This window comes from Podarcis liolepis, assembly GCF_965112155.1.
Source record: "Podarcis liolepis genome assembly, chromosome: 11".
NCBI classification, from domain to species: domain Eukaryota; kingdom Metazoa; phylum Chordata; class Lepidosauria; order Squamata; family Lacertidae; genus Podarcis; species Podarcis liolepis.
The window spans coordinates 49,143,697-49,171,284 of record NC_139565.1 but is presented as its reverse complement, the minus strand read 5'-3'; the positions used below and the strand labels follow the sequence as shown (position 1 = coordinate 49,171,284).

General features: G+C 42.8%; 1 protein-coding gene across 1 annotated transcript in view; it reads right to left on the bottom strand.

Annotated features, from left to right (window-relative positions):
- ADAMTS12 (ADAM metallopeptidase with thrombospondin type 1 motif 12) overlaps positions 1-27,588 on the bottom strand; it is a 114,750-nt gene that overhangs the window by 39,541 nt on the left and 47,621 nt on the right. Inside the window, exons 4-11 of the mRNA XM_083465688.1 lie at positions 24,779-24,975; positions 20,951-21,034; positions 19,602-19,726; positions 12,494-12,643; positions 10,367-10,510; positions 7,770-7,914; positions 2,917-3,009; positions 996-1,141 (exon numbers count right to left, since the gene is read on the bottom strand). Coding sequence (XP_083321814.1) covers positions 996-1,141; positions 2,917-3,009; positions 7,770-7,914; positions 10,367-10,510; positions 12,494-12,643; positions 19,602-19,726; positions 20,951-21,034; positions 24,779-24,975 — 1,084 coding nt within the window. The remainder of the gene's footprint in view (positions 1-995; positions 1,142-2,916; positions 3,010-7,769; positions 7,915-10,366; positions 10,511-12,493; positions 12,644-19,601; positions 19,727-20,950; positions 21,035-24,778; positions 24,976-27,588) is intronic.

Below are 27,588 nucleotides of genomic sequence, written 5' to 3'. Positions count from 1 at the left end.
CTTCAAGCTGCTCACAGCGGCGTTCGTAGGTTCCCTCCTCATATTTAATCTTCATAACAACCCTGTGAGGTAGATTAAGCTAAGAGAGTTAGTAATGCTGTGTGTGGATCTAAACCTGGGCCTTCCATGTCCGAGTCTGACACTCTAATCCAGGGATGGTAAACCTAGGGCCTTCCAGACACATTTTCAGAAAAGCCACACATGCCCAAAGTAGATCGTCTTGCAATGTTTGAAGTCTGCCAACCCTTGCAGTGAGAGCTGGACCATAAAGAAAGCTGATTGCCGAAGAATTGATGCTTTTGAATTATGGTGCTGGAGGAGACTCTTGAGAGTCCCATGGACTGCAAGAAGATCAAACCTCTCCATTCTTAAGGAAATCAGCACTGAGTGCTCACTGGAAGGACAGATCGTGAAGCTGAGACTCCAATACTTTGGCCACCTCATGAGAAGAGAAGACTCCCTGGAAAAGAACCTGATGTTGGGAAAGATGGAGGGCACAAGGAGAAGGGGACGACAGAGGACGAGATGGTTGGATAGTGTTCTCGAAGCTACCAGCATGAGTTTGACCAAACTGCGGGAGGCAGTGGAAGAAAGAAGTGCCTGGTTTGCTCTGGTCCATGGGGTCATGAAGAGTCGGACACGACTAAATGACTGAACAACAACAACAACAACCCTTGCTTTAGATATAATAATAATAATTTTAATAATATTTTTTTATTTATACCCCACTCGTCTGGCTGGGTTTTCCCAGCCACTCTGGGCAGCTGCCAACAGAATAAAAACAGAATAAAACACCACACATTAAAAACTTCCCTACACAGGGCTGCCTTCAGATGTCTTCTAAAAGTCAGATAGTTGTTTATTTCCTTGACATCTGATGGGAGGGCATTCCACAGGGCGGGCGCCACCACCGAGAAGGCCCTACATCCAAGCTGTTTAGGTTTCAAGATTTTGAAACATCAAACATTAAGCAAACCGCCAGGCGTGAGACTTACTCTGGGCTAGTGCACTGTCTCTCCGCAGTCTGGATTCCAGCCCCACAGGTCCGTGTGCAGTGCGACCACGATGACCACGAACCCCATGCACCGTTCACTGCTTCGGGGCTCTTGCCTACGGTTATGCATTCACCCGTAAAGCACCACTTGACAAGAAAGCAGCAAACACAATGGGTCAAGAAAAAACACCCAAACACACTATTGACACTGCAACACATTTCTTTCATAGTAGCTTGCTGGAGACTGGTGTTAAGAGGGAGATAACCTTCCCGCTTTTGTGACTTTCAGTTGACATTGTAGACCTTTCTAGGCCAGGGCCAGCTGTATATATGAAGCAAGAGATCTCTTAAGTCTAGACTTTTACTTTTCTTTTCTGCAAAGCCAGCATAGAGGGGCCCAATTCAGACTGAGGCTGGGTACAGGGGGAAAGGGTTTAGCTCTGTGCCTCACTACCAAATCCCCAATTTAAGTTGCCCTGCCAGAGCTGTTTTGAATTGCACAGGGAACTTGCATTGTGCTTCTAAGTCTCCCCCTCCACAGTCAATAGCAGCTTTGGGGGTGGTGAGTGGAGATTTGCACTTGGGAATTGGCACAAGAGCAAAAGGTTAAATCCTTCCCCTGTGTAGAGGGCTTACCTGTCAACTTTACAAAGAACAGTCCTCTGTCTGGAGAAGTCTTGTATGTGAAATGTTGTCTAGTCCAAATTGGGTTAAAGGCACCATAGGAAGTGGGAGCTCATAAACAGTTCACCCCACAGTATCAGATTCACACAGAATCACCTAGTTATAGTCTTCCTTACGATGGTGGGATGTACTGTATTTCTATTTAAATTACAGCAATTATGTCCAAGTTTGAATTTATACTGTACGTATACTTTATTAGCATATGCAAATTTCATTTAAAAAATTGGGTCCCCCTTTGTGGTGGTATGTGATGCAACTCCAATGGCTGTTTTTTGAGGAAGAAAAATTCCGAGGTCTTTGATGTCACATGTACCTTCTTCAGACGTTTTCATCAGGCAAAATAGTATTAAAGTCTTTTGCAAAACAAAACAAAATCACATAGTCCTACAGTTCAGGGTAAGACAGAAGTTGCCCCATTAAAAAAAAATAGTATGCATGTCTTAAATAAATTATTATTATTATTATTATTATTATTATTATTATTATTAACATTTACATGTACAATGAAAACATAACTAGATCCTGAGAATACTCTGCCACAGTTTAATCCAGGTTTGAGCAAACCACCATTTGCTGGGTTTCATTGCGACAGCAAACTGTGTTTCTGGTCTGGTGTTATGTCTGAATCACTCCATAGAAATGACATGTCATCAGTCCCGAGCCATAAGCCTGCTTAGAGACACTGAGCAGGCTTGGGTATTCTGAAGAAGCAGGGAGCTTGTTAAGGTAATGAGTCTGTGAATTGGGGAAGGTGATGGGAGCTGCAAATCAAGCACCCGGAAAAACAGGACACATTTCAGAATAATGAACTATCCCAACTACTGGGATGTTGCTTGGTTAGAGACTCAGCTCTGCTTTGCTCAGAGGAAGGTCATCTAGCTGTCAGTGCTATGGAGAAACTCCAAAAGCATATCTTTCATTTGATCTGCAGGAGCTAGGCATGCAAACTCCCTGATGCTGGAGGAGATGGCATTGATTTGAAAAGAAGGCAATTTCCTTGCCTTCCAGATTGGGGATATAAATGCAGTTGTAAGATGATAGCTTAATGAAAAAACCATCTGATATGGTTAGCCTTTCAGAGTGAAAGGCAACAATATGAATGGGACCGAATGCAAAACATAGCAAATGAAAGATGTTTTATAAGGATGGCACTTTGTTTGTATTGTGCTCTTGCAGCATAAAGAAAGTCGGGTACCGAGCCATAATTTCCCATCCTGGTCTCTCCTTGTGACAGATACCTTATTTTCACCGCATCTCGTTCCATCTGCCGCAGCATCCAGTTTCGACCGGCAGGAACCTTTCACAAAGCACCACAATGTCTGGCAAATATTCTGCAACGACAACCTCAAATGTTGTAAAGAAAAAACAATTGAGACTTTAGGGAATTGTGGGGTTTTTGTTTTTTTTGAGAGGGCTATTTCAGCTTGGGTTGTCTTTAAGAGGCTTGATTTCATGCTCGCAGGCGTAGCCAATGTGGTGCTCTCCAGATGTTGTGGATGGCAACTCCTATCAGCCCCAGCAAGCATCACCAATAGCCAAGGATGATGGGAGTTGTAGTCCACAACATCTGGAGGACATCAGGTTGGCTACAGCGAGTAGGAAGAATTGAGGAAAATAATGATATCCATTGGAATAACCTTGAGTGAGGTTTTACTTACTCATCAACTACCTAACTAAATTCTGCAGAATGCAGCTGAATTTTAACTTCATTATTACCTAGCCTTAGGCTCTCAACCCTCGTTGTCGATCATGCTTCCTAAATCAGTAAAATTATTACTTAAACCGTAGCACTTTACCCTACTCCCAGTAGTCAAAACTCTGCAGTTAGTTCTAGTCATGGAAGACAAGAAATGGCTAAACCTCAATATGAATGATTGTCAGAGAAGTTGAAGGAAGTGTGGAATTTGTGAAAATTTGGATTAAAACTGTATATTTATGTTGGAAAATTAATAAAAAGTATTAAAAAAAAAAGGAAATGGCTAAACCTCATTTCCTGTCAAGCACCAGCTACTACCCCCTGGGACATTGGGGACCCACACAGACACTTGCATTTCATTGGTTTTGAAGGAGAAAGCAAACCTTTCTTGCCCAATTAACCCTCTCAAAAATGGGATGGGGTGAGTCAAGAGCCAGTATTAGTGCCCATTAGTTTTTTGGGAAAATGAAAAATAAGTACAGTATCATTTTTGTGATAGTTATCATTTGCCAAGAATATGAATTTCCACATTTGGTAGTTTTTTGGAGCTGTGAGCTGACACTGCTCTCAACTACTCTTTGTATAAAAAGCACAGTCACGCCAATGGAACTCATGCCTGTTGGGAATGAGGTAAACAGCAAAGAGCTACAAGCATTTATTTTTCTGAAAGGTATATTGTCAAGGGCTTACAACTACATGATTCTTCCCCCCCTTTCCCCATGGCATTATGAGTTGTATATTTTTCTTTACCGTAAGTCACTTGGAGACATTCAGGTGACAAGTGACTAATAAGTTTAATAAACAACAACAACAACAACAACTCATCCGCTATGCTCACAATGCCAGTTAAGAAAATTATTTGCTTTAAAGCATAGGAAATGCAATGGAATAATTAGAATAAAGAGCAAAAGGAAGCATACAGTATAAGCAGAGTTTTTCCTAATTTTCTACCTTCAGGGCATACAGTACTTTTCACACTGACCCGTTTGCCATGATTCAAGCATCTGCCATGAAACTCACATCCTCTGCACATTGCAGGGGATTCTGGGACTTTGGAGCTATGGGAATACATAAGTTAGACATGTCTATAGTTGGGTTCGCCCCTCCCCCCACGACGCACACTAGAAGCTTTACTGTTTTCCTCTTGCTGGTGTGCAGTTTTAATTCACTGCCAAATATTCCTGGAAGCCGAAGAACAGAAATGCAAAACAAATCACGCAGGGGGTCCTTGTCAGATAAATCAATATAGAAAGGGCTCCCTGTTAAGAGCGTTTGAAAGCCAATATTCTAAAGCAACTTTTCTATGCAATTTGATGTTCGTAGTCCAGTAGGACAAATACGGAAACCCAACTGCACATTGAAGTCTGCCCTCCTAAGTCACAGCTGTGAAATCCACCGTGACTCTACATGGAGCTCCTGTTGGGAGTCATTCTGCAAAGAAACAGTAAAGATGTTTGTACCTTTAAGAACTGTTTCTGTGAGCTTTGGGCAGATTGGGTACAGCTGGTCATGACTACGAAAGCAGGAAAAGTTGCAGTTTGAACTTTGCCTGCAAGGAAAAACACCCACAAGCTTTGTTGTTTGTTGCTTTGTAATAAAACCTTTATTTGATTTGGTTTTACACCGGTCTTGTGGTGTCATAGCTTCTGTCGTCTGCCACCAAAGAGAAAAAACCCCCTCTAACAGCTCCCTCAGTCTTCCATCCCACTTATGAACAAGGCCAAGGCTCCTCTGTACTGTGAGGATGTCTAGCAAACAAGGTTCATTGTTAGTGTACAAAGCCCTCAACAACTTGGGATCGTGTTATCTCAGGGACTGCTTTACCCCGTATGTTCCTGCCTGATCACTTCCTAGCGATATCAGGCAAATGCCAACTGGGTTAAGCTTCAGTCACTTGCTTAAGGCTTTTTTCCATTTGTTCCCTGAAGTTTGACCCTAGCTGCATGCACTATTTATATTGTTTTCATGTCGATTGTAGTTTTACGTTGTACACTGCTCTGACTTCTTTTTAAAAAAGTTAAGCAGTGTATAAACTCGTGTAATAAATAATGATCCATTTCATTTCAGTTTTCGTAATGGGACATTCATGTTCCTCTTACTCTCCATTCATTGCATTCAATTTGGCCCCAATGCTCATGAGTTTCCCACCTCCCCTCCATTTCATTTTCCTGGTGGTCGCCATTTTCTTTCCCAGATACCCAGAAGTTCTCCCACTCTGGAACGTTCTTGGAGAGCAGGGATGGCAGCCGCTACAAGAAACCTTGGCCCCCAAGGAATGCCTTAGGTCAACACACTATTCAGGGCATATGGAGAAAGAAAAAGATTGAAGTCAGCTGCACTTCCACAGGGAAAACGGGATCATTTGGTTCAATTCTTCATTTGTTACAGAATTAATGTGTGCCTCTAACAATGACAAAGTCATTGGACAATTTGAAGAATATACTTTTCACAGTTAGGAGAAGCCAGACAATTTCACCACAGTTGGGGCTCAGCTTTGGTATAGCGGTGACCCCACTGGTCTGCTATGTATATAACCCAACAGTTTATCAAGCCTTGAAGAGACTGGTAAATCATGTGTCACTCAAATGATGTCATAGATGTGGGCATTGATTGAAAGCCCACCTGCCCCACTGCACTTTATCTGACTCAAGATTGTACAAATATAAAAAACCTCATGCTGGCAGCAATCTTTGGAACCTATGTGGGCATGGGGAATGGGGGTGGGAGAAATTACACATATAACTGCAGGCATCTTTTATGTTTCCACTGTAGGCACATGCATGACAGGATGAGAAAACCATGCGTCAGTTTTACAACACCTTGCCCAATTAAGCGTTTGCATAGCTGCAACAGAAGCATCATTGACTGTAGAATTACTCTTCCCTTTCCCTCTCAGCTGAGCACATATCTTTCTAGGATTGTACCTGCTGTGCCTCGTGGGTTTAGTAACCATGGAGAAAGCCTGGTAGATGATCTCCTCTAGAATTTTGCTGATCTGACTTCACTGCCAGTTATAGCCATCTGACAGATTGTGTGTTGCTGTGAGTCTATATCAAATGCGTACACAGTACAAACCTAGTCCCACGATTGAGCTACAGAGACCAAATTTAGGACTAGTTTTGCCTGGATGAGATTCCCTTTGGTCTACTGTGCAGGAGAAAGTAAGGCTTCTATTAAATGCCCTGCCACTATCTAAGAGTCTGGTATTTTAAGAACAAGAGCTCTCACAATCAAAGGGAGACAAATACACCCCCCTACATGCTGAAATAGAAAATATAAAGTGCTAGGGCATTGCCTGAAGACACATGGCACAACTCTAATGAAGCAGAGCAGGACGAGGTTTGGCCAAGTGCCTGTGGAAGACCACCTACAAACCCCTGGGTGTGTCTGTGCTCAATTCTAGCATGAAGGGAAGGTGGGATAATAATAATAATAATTTTTTATTTATATCCTGCCCTCCCCAGCCGAAGCTGGATATAAATAGAATAAAAATAAACACTGGAAATGGTCCTCTTTCCATTCCGTGAAAATAGTGGTGAGGAACCTGTGGCACCTTTCCTAATTTCATGTGGCCCTCTGGACGCTTAGGTCTTGCACTTGCCCTCCAGACCACCTTTTTGGGAATCACTTCCTCTTCTATTGTGTGTGCGGGAGAGAGAGAGAAAGAGAGAGGAGCAGGAAGAAGAAAGAGACAGGGAGTAAGAGATACATGAGGTGGGACTAAGAGAAAGAGAGTGCTATGCAATCCTTCAAAGCTAAAAACTCTTTTGTCTCTGGCCCCACTCATTGCCAGCATGTCAACAACAACAACAACAACAACAACAACAACAGGATCAACCCTGCTACACTGAAGAGACCTAGAAAGCTGCTAGAACCAGTGACCTCGTGGGCACCATCAAACAGTAGAGATGGTGAATATGCAACACAAAAAGAACGCAAAGTACATTCAGAGCATGGTGAGCTTCTTTTTAAGCATCCTCCTATCTGTAGTATACCGGCAAATTGAATTGTGTCTTGCCCTTGCAGGTGGTTAAGTATAATGGTTTAATTGTACATGGACATGGAAATAACTCTGTATATGCCTGTATGTGTATTGCCAACTGGGAAACTCCATTGAAGCATTGTAAAGCTCTCTGAGTGCCTAACGGGTTGATAATTAACTGAGAATGCAGCTGCTACACTGTCATAAGTCACAATGTGTTTAACTTTAGATCACATGAATAAGGTATTCAGTTGCAAATCCTATTGCTACAAGCTGCACAATATTAATATCTGCAATACAGGTTGTTTTCATCACCTCCTTCCTCCTCCATTTCTCCATTAGGTTCAGACGATTAATGTTGCCACCTTGAAATAAAATGTGGGGTGTTGGGAGAGAAGCAACACTGAACTTACATCCACTTGATCGCAGAACGTTGCATTGGGTCCATATTGCAACTGGCATTGGTGGTGCACGTCATAAATCACTCCAGGTGCAATGAAAGGGGGCTTTAGATCTTTCTTCTTGGGTACATCATCCAGGCAGAAGCCCCATCCTCGGCTAAATATGAGGTGTGAGATTAAGTATTAACATTTGTGGAGGTTTTTTTTAAAAAACAACAATACTGACACCTGCTTCTCATGGTGTGGCAATTGTGGTGAAGCAGCATCTCCTTCACCTCTCCCTTACCCCAGTGGTGGAAGGATGGGAAAACAGGAAAGTGAGTTGAGAGGACTCCCCACAGACAAGACTGCCAGTGCTGGCTATATTAGGATATTTTCACAGAAGCACTATGTACAACTGTGTGTAGGAGGCAAAAATACTGTCCTATTCATTGCTGTTCAAGACACCAGCTTGATCACAGTATCCTGTTTTGCTCGCTAAATTTCCAGGAAGAACATGATAAGCTAAACTGCTAACAAGATGATTCAGAAAAATGACGACAATCAATAGTTTGAGATGAATGGCACATAAAAAAAGAAAGCTGAAGAATATGGGCATATTTTAGCTCGGAGAAAAGTCTTCATACACCCAGGGAAGAACAAAATGCTGTAAGGAACCTAAGACGGCTGCTGAAAATAGCATCTCCGTATCAAGTTCTCCCTCCTCCACTCAAGACATCATGCAGAGGGACCACAGATCTGTAGTTGCCATGCAGAAGATGGATGTTCAGTCACCATAATCTCCAGTTACACAGTAGAAGCAGATGAGTGGCAGTAGAGACACCAGTCTGACACCACAGTTACTGCTGCTTATCTGGGTGGGGCTAGGCTGGCGTGCTCTGGTCCATGGGGTCACGAAGAGTTGGACATGACTAAACAACTAAACAACAACAACAGGGTGGGATACTGGCGAAGCTGGAGCCATGGGGTTGCACCAGTGGAACTGCCACCACCAATCTTACGCTCCTGGCAGTGCAGATGCACACAAGCCCCAGCTTCCCTGCTCCAGGGCAATGGGGATGTCAGAAAGGTTGTTTTTACTTTGAAACATTTTCTATACATCTTTGAAATACACTAAAATAAAACGGACTTCCTTGTGTTGCTTTTGCCTTACATGCTCCCCCAGTAATAATTCATTTAGAAATAAGAAACATTAATGTTACCCCAGGATTCTAACAGAATTTACTTCCAAAGATTTATTATTTTTCTTTATTTTAGAGCTCTGCAAGTACAGGAGCCCATCAGTTAATAGTTTGTTACAGGTTTTTTTGGGGGGTGTCATATCTTTACCTTATTATTAGCAAGACTCTGAATAAACTTTCTAACTTTATCCTCTGAAACTGGGGGCTATGTGGTGTCTGGTATCTTTTATCAAGAAAAATTACTGGTAAACACCTGATCACTGAACCCTCACCAGAATAATTGTATACAGTGGTACCTCGGGTTACATACGCTTCAGGTTACAGACACTTCAGGTTATAGACTCTGCTAACCCAGAAATATTGCCTCAGGTTAAGAACTTTGCTTCAGGATGAGAACAGAAATCATGCAGCAGCAAGGAGGAGGAGTGGTGCTTCAGGTTAAGAACAGTTTCAGGTTAAGAACAGACCTCCAGAACGAATTAAGTACTTAACCCGAGGTACCACTATATATGGTTAAAATGCTCTTCCCACTGTTTCTGGGCGTTTTGGCTAATAACAAGCGTCGTGTCCAAAGATCCATCTTCATCTGTCAGCAAGTTCTGCACTGCAGAGGGTTGGACTAGATGACCCCTGAGGTATCTTCCAACTCTTCAATTCTATGGTTCTATAATCTACATCAATTTACCAGTGTAATAAATTGGGGCACCTAGTCAGAAGGTAACCTAGCTCCTGTTATCCCTTGTGCTTGCTTTGCAATCAATGGTTGTGCTTATGATGATGGTCAGATGTCACAATAAACTATGGAAGCAAGGTACAGTGAGTCTCAGGTTGCTGTGATCTCCTCTCCTTCTCCAGTAGAGCAATGGGGAGGAGTTTGGAAGAGTCTCGCTTCCCCTTTCCATTAACAACAGCCTGTCATGCTATTTGTTCCCAAGGCTTACCACAGCTTGTTGTTATCATGCTAAACCAGGGGTCTGCAACCCGCGGCTCCGGAGCCGCATGTGGCTCTTTTACACCTTTGCCGCGGCTCCGGGGCGGATACTAGCGAGGGGAGGAGGCGCATTGTGCACCCTGACACTCCCCACTGTGGCGGGCGCTGTACTGGCTGTGATGTCGCATGGGGGCGGTGCGTGCGTTAGTCACCTTCCCGCCCGCTGTCAGATCGCGGCTCCAGAGATATATTTGTTTTAAATGTCGCAATGGTTTTGCGGCTCCCAGGTTTTTTTTTCTTCGAAAACGGGTCCAAGTGGCTCTTTTTGTCTTAAAGGTTGCAGACCCCTGTGCTAAACCATAGTTTAGCATGATGCCCAAACTCGCCCAGTGTAATGGAGTTAAAAAAATAGCTACAATATCCTCAAAGGCAATGGCGATAAGGATTTTGTTTAATGCGTTCCATTTCCCTGTAGCAAAACTGTCATATTGACTCACTCTAGGAAGCGTGTGACATATTCCTTGCTGCATCTGGACCAGGTGAGAGGACTGGGGTCATACTGCAGCTGCCGGGACATAATGTATGGTCTCCTTCCCACTGGCTCACAGTCATTTTCCTTTCCATCATGCTGAATACCAAAACTGGGAAAGAAACAAATCAGGTGCAAGATACTGTCAGGGAAGCTTCAAAAAACCAGAATATCTTATCTACAAATAACCTCAAGTACTGCAGAAAATATGCTGGGGAATTGCTTCTGGTTATCAGGTAGTGTAAAGTCTGTTATCTGGCTGGCCTGGGTGAAGGTTCATAGCAGAATCTTCCAACAGATGAACAGCGCTGTGAAAGAAGTCAGCATTTTTATGCTATATTTCTGTGCATGCTGAAAAGTTGGTTTCATTAAGACCTGCCTTCCAGTCAACAACTGTGGGTGACATCTAGCCAAAATAAAAGTGGCTAGGATTTGGGGTGAAAGGCACCAATAGGGTCAGCCCGGGACATTTGTCTCACCTTCCCCACTGCTCCCATTAGCTACACTGCAAAATCCGGGGGCGCCAATAAGCCCTGGCAATGTCATCGACATATAATTTTGCTGACTGACAAATGACAAATGTGTCACGTTCCTCCAGGGGTTCATCTCATGCAATGGGCAATCTTCCTCCTCTGTAGGGGCACCCCACCTGTGTCGCTGTTCCAGCATAGTCCACTTAGCTCTACCGAGAAATTCCACATTTAGTCCTGTAGCTCGGAGGATGTTTAGGTGGGCCTCAAATTGCTACACCTTCACTTTCAGCAAGGCAATCGTTTACACTTGCTACTGGTGTACTGTTGCGCGTTCTCCAGCAGGAAAACAGAGGTGTTTTCAGGTCACTGCAGCAGCTCCCTCACCTTCCATGTCTCTTGGTCCTGCACGTTGTGAGAAAGTCTTCTGGGCTTCCCCTCAAACTCTCCCACTAAATGCCCTTGCAAATGTCCCTCTTTACAAGTCCTGGTTACTAGCTCCTGGTCACAAGCTCCCAGAAGCTGCAATCAGCTAAGTATAACTGCTGCTGGCTGCTAACATTCTCTAACAGATGAGAATTGGCAGGGGGCTTAAAAGGAATGGCCAAGGACCTGTCACTGCTGCTCCAAAACATCTACCACCTAAGGTCGCTTTGCCTAATGGTAGGGCCGGCCCTGGTCATAGAGGATGTCAAAAGAGACATCTCTTGGGTTATGCACAGCTGCAGGAAACTCAAGAATGATTCTGTATGTAGCCCAGCATACATGCCCAGCGTTGCAAGGAATCTTGGGATGAAGCTGTCCAACTGCATAGTGCTTTACTGGCACACCTGAAATAAGATTGCGCAAGAGCCTGTTTGGGTTGCTGGTGCAATTGGGCCAGATGTGGATGCCAACCATTGTGGTGACATCCCTCTGCCATCATGGCAAGGGTGGGAAGCCTGCAGCCCTCCAGAGGTTGTTATTGGATTTCAACTCCTATCAGCCCCAGTCACAGAAAGATGCCCACAAATGCCTTAGTGCCAAAGATAAATATTCACTCAGTTGATGCTGAAAGAAATTCAAAGTTAGGTTGGAAGTGAATGCAATTATTGGCTGTTAATTTTTGTTTGTTCTTGCTTCCATCTTTACTTAAATTTTTTAAAGTGCATGAATAGAACAGTGCAAACACCAATTTCTTATCAATGCTAACAGATCCATTTCTAAGAAGGTATTTTCTGAATTACAAACAGAACGTGCAGACACTGGAAAGATTCAAGAAACACAAAGAAAAGCCTATCCAAGCATCTTCTGGAAGATTTAAAGCTAAGCAGGTCACTAGCCTTTTTTTACTTTGAGAGATATACAAAAGTATTGCAGTGTTGGCCAAATCGCACAGGTAGAAGTAAAACATTTTTCTGGCGAAATGTTTATTTTATCAACATAAAAATCTCAAAACATATATGAGTGCCTGCCTTTAGGTTTCTGCTGTTTGTATTGACTCATTATCCTGACCTAAGACCTCCTTGCTACAACCATCACAAAGTTCTGATACTTCCTCCTCAGAACGTAAGAGCTTTCGATGCTATTTCAGTTCTGGTTAATCATGTGACTTGACATCCTCTAGACTCCCACAGTTTTTATACCTGTGTCCAAGTTCATGTGCAATTGTGAATGCCAAAGGCAGGCCAGAGTCTTCATTGATGTTGCAGCTGCGATGAGACTGGCACATTCCAGAGAGATGGGACAAGCCTAAGGTTTCACATGGGCGATTCATGCCAGCACAGATGTCCTTCCTGAGAGCAAAGCAAAATACGTGAAATAAAAAGAACTTTGTAGCATGATCCTGTGTACGCTCAGTCTCAGAAGCAGGGATGGGTGAATCTGAATGTTTCAGTTCCTCATCTCTCCACTGCTCCGTTCAGTTCTCCACATCGGTTTGTGAATATTTTTTAAAGCCCTCATAAAAACTCATCAACATTTTGTGCAACTTTTCCCTTAATGGATGCATTTGTCAGGCAATCTACCCTTCTATAACGCAATTGTCTATGTTATTTTCACTAACATATGCATTCTTACAAAGTGGGTGGCGCCGTGGGTTAAACCATAGAGCCTAGGGCTTGCCGATCAGAAGGTCAGAGGTTCGAATCCCCGCGACAGGGTGAGCTCCCGTTGCTTGGTCCCTGCTCCTGCCAACCTAGCAGTTCAAAAGCACCTCAAAGTGCAGGTAGATAAATAGGTACCGCTCTGGCGGGAAGGTAAACGGTATTCCGTGCGCTGCTCTGGTTCGCCAGAAGCGGCTTAGTCATGCTGGCCACATGACCCGGAAGCTGTACGCAGGCTCCCTCGGCCAATAAAGCGAGATGAGCACTGCAACCCCAGAGTCGGCCACGACTGGACCTAATGGTCAGGGGTCCCTTTACCTTTACCTATGCATTACACACACTTTCCCCTAGCACAAGCATTTTGTACATGGTACTTGACAGGAGAACTGCAATACAAAATCTGGAGAAGTGCAGACTTTGAAGAACGGTTATGCTCAGTTCTCATAATGTTTTAGAAATGCAAGCTGAACTGAATTCTTCCCCCGTCCCTGCTCGGAAGTAAGTTGCACCATTTTCAGACCCTGAGAAGCAATAAACAGTGAGAAACACTGCACAAGAAAGCTTATTACACATCCAAAGCAGAAATGTCGTCTCATCTTAAGGGGAGCAGCAGACTCCCCTTGTCCATTAAAGAAATTGCAACAGAGCAAAGCCTGAAACCACTCTCCCAAGGTCCCTTAAACACACACACTCTCTCTCTCACTCTCTCTCTCTCTCTCTCTCTCTCTCTCTCTCTCTCTCTCTCTCTCACACACACACACTTCTCTGCTACCAACTCTTTCCTTCCTTCCTGCAAGGCTAGAAAAGCACATAGATTGTTTCTGGGCAATCTTTCATTGAGCATTCATCCTGATTATTTTGCACAAAGTTGACTATTGATTTGAATATTCATTCTGAGTTGTTTGCAGAGAGGTTATACCAAGCAATTATCCCACACTTTTCAGCACGTTTTCCTGTCACTTTGTGTTTGTGCTAAGCTGTGCAAGAGCGCCACATCAACTTTAACCGTGCAACCTGAATTTTCCAGTATGCGATCGAATCCCTCCCACGAAACTTCAACATAGATCAAGAGCTTTTGTTAGAATACACAAAGGACATTTCCCTCTCAGTCCTGTCTGACTGTGACCCAGGATAAGATGATTGCTTCCTTTTTACAATTCTTGAAAGCTATTTCCAGAGACCAATAATGTGCTACAAAAGACCATCCTGTGTATATATGAAATCTGAGAAAGCCCAACACCCCCATTGATTGATGACGTGAAGAAGGATGCTTTGCTTTTGCATGTTATGTCACTGAAATTGATTTTAGGTTCTATATCAAGCATATCAAGCTAGTTAGACAACTTTGCCATTCTTTTATTTATCGTGCAACTTCCTATTTATCCATTCACTTATCTAAAGCCTTAAACTCAAAAGCCTGAAGTCGACTTCTGGTTTCTTCCATGTTTGCTAAAGAATGATAAAGAAAGCCATTTGTGCGCACAAATGAACCCAGAACATATAACTGAATGTATAACTGAGTATATTAAATATACAAATGAAGCTAAAACGGCATGGGTGTTCACATATATTCAACATGCAATGAACAAACTCTAAACCAGGGACTTAGATATACAGCTGCAAATAAAATGTTTTAAGTGCAATATACAATGTGATACTAGATAGTCAATGGTGAGCCTTATGGAAAATTCAATGTATTTTTAAAAACGCTTTTAAAAAAAAGCATTTTCAGAATGGTTGTTACATGTGTGTAGATTCTACCCAGGGTTTCCCAAACTTGGGTCTCCAGCAGTTTTTGGACTACAACTCCCATCATCCCAAGCTAGCAGGACCAGTGGTCTGGGATGATGGCAATTGTAGTCCAAAAGCTGCTGGAGACCCAAGTTTGGAAACATTGGGTGGGGAACCTGTATCATTCCAGATGTTGCTGGACTCCAACTTCCATCATTTCTGACCACCTCTATGCTGACTGGGGATGATGCCCAACAACATCTGGAATGATACAGGTTCCCCACCCCTGATTTAAACACACTTCCTCCTTCTCTTTCTGTGTTTGTTCAAGCTCCTTATGTTCCTCCTGCTAGTGCAGTATGTGGTCCAGTTTGATCTTTCTTTTAATTCTGAGCACTGCCACTTTTTAGCGTAAATTGTGTTCAGATGCTGAATCATAATTCTCTAAATGAGAAATGCGAGCAGCACAAGGCACTGTCTAAAAAGTAAAATTAAAACCCGGGCAAACAAGGTCACAGATTTCTGATCATTATGGCAGTATTCACAAGCATGCAATTAGCATTAACGAGTGCTGTTCTTGGGAAAGCAATGAAGGGCTTGCGATTTTTAGCAAGCAGACAATAGCGGTAAGGACCAAAAATATTTGCTTTTGTGTTTTGTTCTGTTTGGAAAGGGCTTTGTGTGTTTCCAAAAGTGTTTGTGCTTCGTTCTGTTTAGTTTCGCTCATAAAATTGCTTCTGAGTACGATTTGGCGTGATTAGCATTATGAGTAGCTCATTATATGAGCAGATAATTAGAATACTTGGGAATGTTGGGGTTGAATGAAAGCATCAGCATTGTGATTGTACTAGTCAGTGGCTTTAAAAGTGTGCGCTTAGATGGATATAAAGATGGATACCTCAAAAGTCAAGGTTCGAGGAGAGAAATCTGGCTGAGTCTGGAATAACCTTGTGAAGTGAAAGGATATGAAAGAGGGATTTATATCTAGATGTTAGGATAGAGATGATAAAGAAAACAGGAAAACACAATGAGAGACAAAGGAGGTGCTGTGGGATTGGTGGAAGTCCATGTCTTGTTCTTGTTGTTTTAGTGTTTATAATATGAACTTGTAAGATATGGATTTGGGGTTTTTTGTTTGGGTTTTTTGTTGTTGCTTTCTTTAGTTTTCGAATGTTGATTTTTGTGTGTTGTGTATTGTTATTTTTCGATATCTTTCGTGTTGTTGTTGTTTGGAAAATACTAATAAAATTTATAAGAAAGAAAGAAAGAAAGAAAGAAAGAAAGAAAGAAAGAAAGAAAGAAAGAAAGAAAGATGGATACCTTCATGGAAGGAAAGGCTATCAATGGCTAATAGCCATGGCGGCTACCTCCACTGTTCGAAGAAGGATGTCTCTAAATACCAGGGAATCACAAACGAAGAGAGCAATATTATGCTCAGGACATCTGGTTGCCTATTGAAAGAACAGGATGATGGGCTTTGGCCTGATCCAGCAGGCTCTTCTTATGTTCTTAGTGTGTGTGGTGTTTCTGGTTGTCCTGCAGCTGACCAGATTAGGCCATAGATTAGACTCTTAACACTTAGCTTATAGTTAACACTTATAGTGCTTTTGAGGGACATGGGTGGCGCAGTGGGTTAAACCACAGAGCCTAGGACTTGCCAATCAGAAGGTCAGCGGTTCGAATCCCTGCGGCGGGGTGAGCTCCCATTGCTTGGTCCCTGCTCCTGTCAACCTAGCAGTTCGAAAGCACATTAAAGTGCAAGTAGATAAATAGGTACCACTCCAGTGGGAAGGTAAACGGTGTTTCCGTGTGCTGCTCTGGTTCGCCAGAAGCGGCTTAGTCATGCTGGCCACATGACCTGGAAGCTGTACGCCGGCTCCCTCAGCCAATAAAGCGAGATGAGAACAGCAACCCCAGAGTTGGCCATTACTGGACCTAATGGTCAGGGGTCCCTTTACCCTTTACCTTATAATGCTTTTGAGCATTCAAAGCACTTCACATGCATTATCTTGCTGGGGTCCTAACAACAACCCTGTAAGATAGATCACTGCTATTATTGGTGCTGACCTTTAAAGCCCTAAACGGCCCTTGACCCTGTATACCTGAAGGAGCGTCTCCATCTCTATCGTTCAGCCCAGACACTGAGACCCCGTACCAAGGGCTGATATCCAGCACCAGCACTACAAGAAGTGAGGTTACAAGGAACCAGACAGAGGGCCTTTTCGGTGATGGTGCCCACCCTGTGGAGCGCCCTCCCATCAGATGTCAAGGAGAGAAGTATCTATACAAACTTTAGAAGACATCTGAAGGCAGCCCTGTATAGGGAAGTTTGTAATATGTCTTGTATTATTAGGTTTTTTTATATGCTGGAAGCCGCCCAGAGTGGCTGGGGAAACCCAGTCAGATGGGTGGGGTAAAAAAATAAAATAAAGTAAAATAAAATAAAATAAAATAAAATAAAATAAAATAAAATAAGGATGGCAGTAGGGTGAGGCTGAGGGAGAACAGCTTGCAAAAGGTGAGTTCATAGCAGAGGCAAGATTTACTGGAGGGACCTTTCAGGAGTGAACATGGATCAACAAGATAACAACATAATCCTCCTTGACAGCATCCTAATCAATATGGCTAATTTGACTCCACTCCCCCAAACAAAACTCGCTGCAGCCAACCAAATGCAACCAAGTAGGCTCCCCAATCTCTTCCACTGCCAATGAAAATAAATACCGTAAATGAACGGATAAAGAACATGATGCCGTGACAAAAAAATATCTGCATATGCACTATGCAAAAGAAGGAAATGTCTCTATCCCCCTTCTCTTCCCCCTGCCTCCCCCACCACAACTTCACAATGCCTATAATAGCAGCGTCTCAAACCAGATGGAACTGACCTATAGAAAGGACTCTATGAACTGAAAACAGAGACACTACAGTGGTACCTCAGGTTACATACGCTTCAGGTTACATATGCTTCAGGTTACAGACTCCACTAACCCAGAAATTGTGCTTCAGTTTAAGAACTTTGCTTCAGGATGAGAACAGAAATCGTGCTGTGGCGGCGCAGCAGCAGCAGGAGGCCCCATTAGCTAAAGTGGTGCTTCAGGTTAAGAACAGTTTCAGGTTAAGAACGGACCTCTGGAACGAATTAATTACTTAACCTGAGGTACCACTGTATGTCTACCTTTGTTAGGCATGAAAAACGGTTTTAAAAATGGGGGCTTTTTTCGATACACAGATGAGTCTCTTATCCATTATGCTGCACCAGCTTTCAGATTCAGGGTCCAATTAAGCAACAGGACACAGGGTCGGTTATATGAGGCGTTGCTAACTGTTGATGTCACTAGGCAAGGAAATACATCATTTGCATTTACAACAAGCACCAAAATGTTTTGGATCAGCCTTATTAACTGTGGGCCTGAGGCGGTTAATTCCTTCCTACAGAAGGAATTATTTTTCCATGTAAAATATCCCCACATGAATTTTGCACTCAAATGAGAACATCCTATTTTCTCCCTCCACTGTCGAAGGCAGTATGCTTCTGAATACCAGTTGCTGGAAAACACAGGAGAGGAGAGTCCTGTTTGCAGGCTTCTCAGAGGCACCTGGTTGGCCAGTGTGAGAAAGCGTGTTCTCCTTCATGGGAGTAAAATGAGAATCCAAGCCACTGCTATCTGCTTCCCGCTTCTGGATGGTGAGGAAGTCCTGGAGATGAGTAGGGAGGGAGTGGTACCCAGCCCAGTTTCCTAGTTGTTCTGGGCCATTTCCCTGTAATTTCCTTAACAAAAGAGATACTTCCTGGGCTATTAATCTCCAAAAGTCACTGGGCCAGCCCAATATATTTTGTTGCCTGAGGGGAAGAACAAGATAGTGTCCTCCCATGACATGTGCAGAAGCCAACTGGGTAGACATCATCATCATCATCATCATCATCATTTATTTAAACCCTGCCCATCTGGCTGGGTTTCCTTTGCTGTAACTAAAGGCAACAGGCTAGCAGCTTAGTGGTGAAGGAGATGCTTCATGGCACACACACTTGTGTCCTCCGCCATCTCACCCCCCCCCAGCAACTGCCACCTGAGGCAGATTCCTCACTCTACCTAATGATAGGACTGGCCTTTATTAAGGCTGACTTAATAGGACTGACTCATCTAACTTCCAAGCCTCCAAAAATAATAATTCTATGGTGGGCATTTAAGCCTTGCTGAGAATCTTACCCTGTTACTGAAATTTATTTGGTCTCCTCTCTTACTGAAGTAATAATAGTTTAAAAAACGAAATCAAACATGGCCAATTGGTGCCAAAGAAAGACAGAACTTTTTTTATGTATGCCACAACAGCATCAAGAATAATCATTGCAAAGTATTGGAAGACACAAGATCTACCCACTCTGGAAGAATGCAGATGAAGGTGATGGACTATATGGAACTGGCAGAAATGACTGGCAGAATCTGAGACCAGGGAGAAGAGTCGGTGGAAGAAGATTGGAAGAAATTTAAAGACTATCTACAGAAATATTGTAAAATTAATGAATGTTAGAATGATGTTGGATAGAAATTAAGTGGTTTTCAGCTGTAATACTATAAGGGAATATGAAAAAATGGATTATTAATAGGTAAAAATTTAACGTTACAATATTTTAAGATTAAAGATTAGGATAAACAAAGAGGGTAAGGATTTGCTGAACCAACAAACTGAACTGGAATACAAAAAAGGGAGGCGTGAGGAGGTCCGGGAAATAAGCTAATGAAAAATAAGTAATGGAAAGAATGAGTTGTTTTTAACCATTTTTATTTTGTATTTTTATTCTGTATTTTCTTATTTTTTTATTTTTACTTTGTAATACTTTGAAAATCTTAATAAATATCTTATTAAAAAAAAACACGAAATCAAACATGGTGTCTCTGGCACAGTATCCTCTTACCTGGTAAGAAGTACTGCCACATCATGGTGCAGTGGGTTGGCATCAGTTTTGGGATTGATACTCTTTTGCCATTTACAAAAGCTGGCTAAGGTCTTGTCTGCATGGTGAACTATTTTCAGCCCTTGCTAAAGAGAGGGAAATAAAAAATATATAATTATACTGCTAGAACACTAATAGCATCTACATTAATTACCAAGCTCAGTAAGGTAATTTAGATGTAACAAATGGTGCTTTTGCGTGAAGCGAGAGACGTAATTGTGATAGCTGTTTACGGAGTCCAGAAAGTTGAGATAAAACTGTGTCATTTGGAAAACAATGGGAAAAAAATACCTCCCCCAAAAATACAAGAAGAGCAAAACAGCACATTAAGAGGCCTTCACAACTCTTTAAAAAAACCACACACACCAGAAGAGCTTAAATAAGTTGTCAAACAAAAATGTTCCCCTTTGTTTTCTGTTTTGAAACAACCATTATCCCTAAATCAGAGAAAAATTGAAGCACAATTCTAGGGTTAAGAAAGATGCAACATTCTTAGCAGCTATGCAATCTTGTAGCACAATTTTTCAGAATGCCTTCGAACATGCTGAGAACAATGGTGGAACCAATTTGGAAACATTGTTCCCTAATCAATCCAAATCTTTCCTCTCCAGGGTTAAGCTCTGAGGAAAACAAACACATACATATTTTTAAGCTAAAACTCCAATAATCCCTGACCATTGGCTATGAGGCTAGGGCTGATGGGATTTAGAGTCTAAAAACATCCGGAGGGCCTCAAGTTCTCAATCATGGAATAGGGAATCACCTTGAAAGTCATGGGGAAAGCATTTATTATTGTTATTATTATTATTATTATTAGTAGTAGTAGTAGTAGTAGTAGTAGTATTACCTCATCATCATCACTGAAAGAGAAGCAGTTCACCACACTTAACACAATTACACAACATTTAAAATATATACATTTATAATTAAATTATCATCACCATTGACATCATGATCACTGATTTATTAATCACCTTCCAAACAACCATCTCAAGGCAATATACACTAAAAATAATTTTTAAAACCTCAAATACACAAAAGCAGCAACACAGTAGACACTCATGGTAAAGACCTATTTGTCCAGCTGTTGGAACATAGATAAGCAATAAAACACACAACAGAACAACTTTCCACAGCACTGGCGGCATCCCATAATGCTTGCATGTCCAGTGGCCTTCTAGAAGACCAGTGCCGCCACTGAAAAAGCCTGCTTTTGTCTGGCTTCCTTCCCCTCCTCTGAAGTCTATCAAAAACTTTCTTTCTTAAGAGGAAAGTCCATGAAATGCATAATTGTTACATGGGGGTCTTACCTCCTCTTCCTCTAGAAGAATCAGTCGAACCAGCACAATATGAATTGCATTGCCAATGCTTGGATCATGGAACAAGCCAGACACCTGGGCAAAGCCAGACAATATAAAGTTTATTAATTCATTTTCTGCAGCAATATCCCTGCCCCCACCACCTCAATGATGATGATCTATTTCCATAGCACCATCAGAGATATGTCTGGCACAGCACAGAGTAACAAAATATAGGTCTTTGCCTATATATAGTATGATAGCAGACTAGCTTTAAGGTCTTCTTGATGGTGTTAACAAAGTCCTAAAGAACGTGTGACCAGGTGCTTGAGGGACTGCCTCATTCCATACATACATGTGGGCAGGGTTCGAAATTAGCAGGGCTCCAGGCACATTTCGCGCCTAAAGATGATCCATCTGCGAGGACATCAAAAAGTCTGGGTGCCAGTTTTTGCACCTGGCTCACACTCAAGGATTCCTGAAATGTACCGTATTTTTCGCTCTATAACACGCACCCGACCATAACACGCACTTAGCTTTTAGAGGAGGAAAACAAGAAAAAAATATATTCTAAACGAAACAGTGGATGTATGATTTTTGTGGTTCATGCTGTGGCCACAGACATGTGATCTGTCGGTGAGTTTGGGGTAGCCCAATGCAAAAATCCTGAGGATCCATGCGGATCCATGCTTTGTAACCACGTTTTTGCACCACTGCGGCCCCAGGCAACAGTGGGTGTGTGATTTTTTTGGTGCAAGCTGTAGCCATGGACATGCTATGTGATCTGATTGTGAATTTGGGGTGACCCTGTGCAAAAATCCTGAGGATACATGTGGATCCGTGCTTTGTAACCAGGCTCTCTGTCCCTCTCTCCTGCCCACTCCGCGGCTCTTCTCCCGCTTTGCTGTTTCAAAGAGAGCCATGGAGGAGGGAAGGAAGGGGAACCATGGATCCTCTGCTCACAACTGCAGCAGATCCCCCCGCCATCCGTAGGCATTCGCTCCATAACACGCACAGACATTTCCCCTTACTTTCTAGGAGGAAAAAAGTGAGTGTTATGGAGCAAAAAATACGGTATTTGCTTTGAAGCGTCGAAGTATAAGTTAAGGATAGGCAATAGTTTTAAGGAGTTTAACAATAAAGAATGGAGTGTTTTGAAAACCAAAGTATGGTACCAATATTTTTTATTGTAAACACCAAATTAGACATGTATTAACAATTTCTACTAAAAATGTGATCTTGACAATGTGTCACTTATGTGAATTGCATATTAATGCATGCTTATCAAAATAATAAATAGAAAGTGTTGCCGCCCCCTCAGAGGTGACTGGACATTCTGTTTTGGCGCCCACAACCCACGTCCCAGAAGCCATTTGGCTCCTAGTTTTTCTACCCCAGTTTCTAACACTGCTTGTGGAATGTTCTGTGTTTTTTAGGAGAGGCACTTTTGACCATGCAACATATTACTGAGGTCCACCCGGTGACCACTTGGATCAGATGAACATCCGACAAACTATGCTAGGGGTTGTTCCCTTGTCCCAGAATCAGCCTTTGCAAAAGCTGGATGGAACAAACCTTTCGTGGCTCACCGCTTCCCCCAATGCCCTCTGGAATATTTGCCTACACTTGATTCAGTCAGAATTACAATACAGTGGTGCCCTGCAAGACGAATGCCTCGCAAGACGAAAAACCCGCTAGACGAAAGGGTTTTCCGTTTTTCGATGCGCTTCGCAAGACGAATTTCCCTATGGGCTTGCTTCGCAAGACAAAAATGTCTTGCGAGTCTTGCGATTTTTTTCGCTCCCCCCTTTTTCTAAGCCGCTAAGCCGCTAATAGCCTTTTAGCCGCTAAGCTGCTAAGCCTTTAATAGCCGCTAAACCGCTAAACCGCTAATAGCGCTAATCCGCTAATCCGCTAATACGGTTGCTTCGCAAGACGAAAAAACCGCTAGACGAAGAGACTCGCGGAATGGATTATTTTCGTCTTGCGAGGCACCACTGTAAATTCTGGAATCTACTGCAGAGGGCAGTGCAGCTGTATGAATAAGCGTTCTAGCATTATCAGTCTCAATGGCAGAAATCAAGGGGGAGCTTGCAGCAGCTCGTTCTCAATTGTTTAACCCAGGCATGTGGAACCTGTGGCCCTCCTAGTTTAAAATCATAGAATTGTAGAGTTCCTATGCAGGAATATGCAGCTGTCCCATACAGGCACCAAACCTGCAACCTTGGCGTTATCAGCAACATGCTCTAATGGACTCCAGTTCCCATCAGTTCCCAGACAGCATCCAGTAGTCAGGGATGATGGGTGTTGTAGTTCAACCATACCTGGAAGGTCACAGGCTCCTCATCCCTGCTTTAATTGCTGACTTTATTTAAAAAGATTTTTTAAGGCTGCTTTTTGCCCTCACAAGATAGCCTCCAACACACTAAAACACAATTCATACACAATCAAAATCGAAACATATCAGAACGCCATTAATTATGTTTGGAAGTGCCCCTGTGCAGTTGAGCGCTGATTCTGCCCTATTCGTTTCTTTTATGACAAGGAAGTTCTAACCATGAGTTATGACATTTTGTTAGCTTTCATGCATTGCATTGAAAAGGGATTAATTACTAAGGGCTCTTGGCTGCGTTCCTGTCAGAGCTAGTTCAGGCAATCTTCACTTCATGTGAGACAGGGATAGTCAAGGTCAAGTAATCCATTAGACAAGTGGGACATTTGTCCATTGAAGGAAAGCACCAGTGACAGGACACATTAACAGGGTTTTCACATCCTGCCCACCAACTTGCTCACAACCAGAGATAAAACAAGTTATCAGCCTGGCACTCTTATATCTGAACCAGGCCATAAATTGGGTTTCAATAATCTTTGTCACGGTCCTGTGATGCTTTGAAACCATATGCTCTACTGCTGAGCTATAGTCCTTTCCCCGCAAAAAAGATATGGTGCCAGGAAGAAAGGAGATCATTCCACAGATTTGTGGGCGAGGCATTAGTGGGGGGACCCACTCCCTTCTGGCAATCCTCCAAATTTCCTTTAGAGGGAGCCCTTGAAGGACAGCTTCCCTCAATAAGATGAGGACATGGGTAGATATACATATGGGAAGGAGCATTCTTTTAGCTCAGCTTTTCCCAACCTGATTGGGACCCCGATGTTGGTTTCTGTGTGTTGCCACTGTGCAGTGCTCTTGGAGTCACAAGACTCTGTTTTGCATTCCAGAGACATTCCAGACTGTTGGAAGTCTCATGGAAGACAGGAGACGGATGTGATGTTACTGGTTTCCTGTTCCTTTGTTTTTCAGTTGCTCTCTGCTCTCACAGAGAGAGGATGTATTTCTTTTCTGTCTGCGTTGCTTAGTAATAAAACTCTTAGCATGTAGCTCATATTTCTCGTCCTTCCCTGTGCTGGATACTCTGCGTAATGGCGGAACGTGCTTGGAGCCTTATCAGAGGCTCAGGTCATTAATCATGTCGGAGGACTTGACCGGAGGAGTCGCTTGGTTGAACGCTCATTGTCCCGGGAAGCCTGCCAGTCCCTAATTAATTGGCAATAAGGGTGGACTTTGAACTTATAGCCAAAAGCCTACCTTCCCCAGCTACAACTCCCACCATCCCTGACTGGGGATGATGGGAACTGGAGTCCAACAACATTGGGAATGTAACATTGGGGAATTCTGCTTTAGAGATATCATGGTCCCAAGCCATATAATGCTTTATTGTTAAAGCCAGTCCTTTGAGTTGGGTCCAGAAGCCAGCAAATGCAAGAAAGGACCAGGGCTATGTGCTCATTCTGTGTGGACCCAGTAAACACTTTCGCTTCCGCATTCTGTACATTACATACCATGTTTATGATAGTGAGGATATAGGATTCCACATTCTCACTTCCGTGGTATTCAATCATCTTGCTGTCAGCAACCACCAACGTCTCCACCCATCGTTCTTTGCTGACAGAACGGCGGGAGATGGCTTTCCCTGTCACCCGGTTCCTCTCCCATTTCTCCCTACGAAGCTCTTGCAGTTGGAAAAAGCTCAAAGTTTCTGAAAATGGAAGACAAAATGCATTGACCTTCTTTCCCATGTAGGCATATTGTTATGTTACAGAAATAAATGGATGCTTTCCCCCTTCTCTCGGAGAAAAAGAGCTCAAAACAATACATGGATTACTTTCAGAGCAGACAACTGGCATTTGTGTTTTAGAAAGGACTTTCAAAATGCTGGGGTATCTTCTCATCAACCAGGGATCGGGAATCTTTGGCCCTCCATATATCATTGGACTCCAGAGCCCATCCATCCCACCCTGCTTGGCCAATCATCAGGGATGATGGGAGTTGTAGTCCAACAACATCTGGAGGGCTACAGGTTCTCCATCCCTACTACGAATATTTGAGCACAAAACCTGTCCAAAAACAGAAAAACACCAAAATATCATTCCAAAATGTGAAACTGAAGAGCAGTCTATCTATTCAGCATCTGCTGGAAACTTGGACAAGATTTCTGTCTTTTCTGTCTGAAAAAGCACCCGGAACCATAGGTTGCCTCTAGATTCAATTCTGAAATCACATGTTTAAAATAGCCTCTGTGGTCTTAATAGGGGCTTATTTTTAAAAGCACACATACCAACTTCATCCACAACATTTAGGTGTAATTGATAGCAATCATATTTTGCATTAGGAACAGCTTTGACTTAGCACATATAAGCAGTAGAACATAGAGTCCCTGTGATCAGTCATAATAAGATTTCTACTGGCAACTTGTAACCATGTAATGGTTTAATGATCTTTAATGTCAATTCTGCCCGATCAAATATTTCATTTTGTACCCTTTTTTTCTCATTAGTGTTGCATATTCTTAAAAAGACATAACATCACATAATTTGCAAAGTAACTTAAATTGAATCTTTCATTCCAGAGACAATATAATCATGAAGTTACTGCTGGAAAGCAACAGTAAGCCATGCTTTTTTCATAGAATCACAGAATTGGTGTGTGTCCATGCGTCTAATATGTCATCTAGTCTACCCTCTCAGCTTGATACAGGAAACCCAGAACTATATAATCCAAAACAAATAACTGTTTCCCACCACCTTGGCCCACACCAATAGCTAGTGTTTTGTGGTCACTCCACATTCTCAGTCCTAGGTATAGTGTGTGTGGCCTATCTCTTTAAGATTAATGCCTGGTCTGCAATTGAAACTCCCCTCCCTGCTTTGGGTGCGGATCCCTCTACAGCTGAATGGGAGCTAGTTGGAACCTTAGTCTTGCCCACTGGCTGCTATGCTGAGTTCTTGGTCTGTTTTTCACAAATAGATACTACTACTGAAGCCTTCCCACCTCCTTCTTAGTATTATAACAGACCCATTGGAAGGTTTGGGAGTACCCTTCCCAAACTCAAGGGATGCAACACGGTGTCAAAAGCGGGCCTACAGTTTCAGTAAGCCAGAAGTATTTCTAACAGAAAGCCTGCAGCTGTTGCTGGAAGTTGCAAAATGAACACCTTCAAGCCTACTTCTGAGCTACATTAGTGTTATTGTAGAGGTTTTCTACCCTTTATCAGGCATTTTCTAAGATTTTTTTTTCTATTTCTGCAAACCTTAGAATTCTCCCAAGGCTCCTTTTCAGAAAAGCATTTGGGGGTTCTTTTTTCTTTTACTAAACAAAGGATGGTGTACTTCATGGAGGGAGCTGTAATCAGTAGCATTAGTTTTTTATGAACTTGCTTCCCATCAGAGAGGAAAAGTTTTGCATATGTGGAGACACGTTATAGCCTACTGACAACTTTTAAAAGGCACAGGCTGTCTCCATTAAAAAATGAGAAGTACAGTGGTACCTTGGGTTACAGACGCTTCAGATTACAGATGCTTCAGGTTACAGACTCTGTTAACACAGAAATAGTACCTCAGGTTAAGAACTTTGCTTCAGGATGAGAACAGAAATTGCATGGCGGTGGTGCGGCGACAGTGGGAGGCCCATTAGCTAAAGTGGTGCTTCAGGTTAAGAACAGTTTCAGGTTAAGAACGGACCTCCAGAATGAATTCAGTTCTTAACCCGAGGTACCACTGTAGAGAGCCATTGTCCCCCGGTTGGAAGAAGGGGAGAAAAAACTTTGTACTTGTTCCTCGACAATTCAGCTAACGTAACAAAATGTCCGAATTGGACAAGAGGGCCTTGGGGTCTCTTCCAATTAATTACACTGAATCTGAGTCCAAATCACAGCTGACTCCACTGCTGGTGTTTGAAGCTGAGTACTCATGACATAAGCCACAATCTGTAGATATCCTCTAGCTTCTTCAGAAATTCTGTTGGATACTCTTTCCCTCAAACCAGCTTCCTTCTTATTTCAAAAGGGAAGTCACAGTCAAGCCGAGATGTATACATTTCAGGCAACTGTTGCACGTGCCACACACACGACACTTTCAGTGACTTGGCATTTGATGGTCGGGGGAACAAATCAAGTGGTGGGCATCGGGCAAAGAGATCCTTGCCCATTGGTCTGCACAGCAATGTGAGAATAAGGGAGACGACCTTGCTTTGTTTCAAACCACTAATGTGAACATAGACACAGAACCACCTGTGAGACTGAGAGCAAAGATGATTCTCCCAATTTCTTCTGCTCTCGGCCTACTGAAATTTACTCTCTTACACCCCATTAATC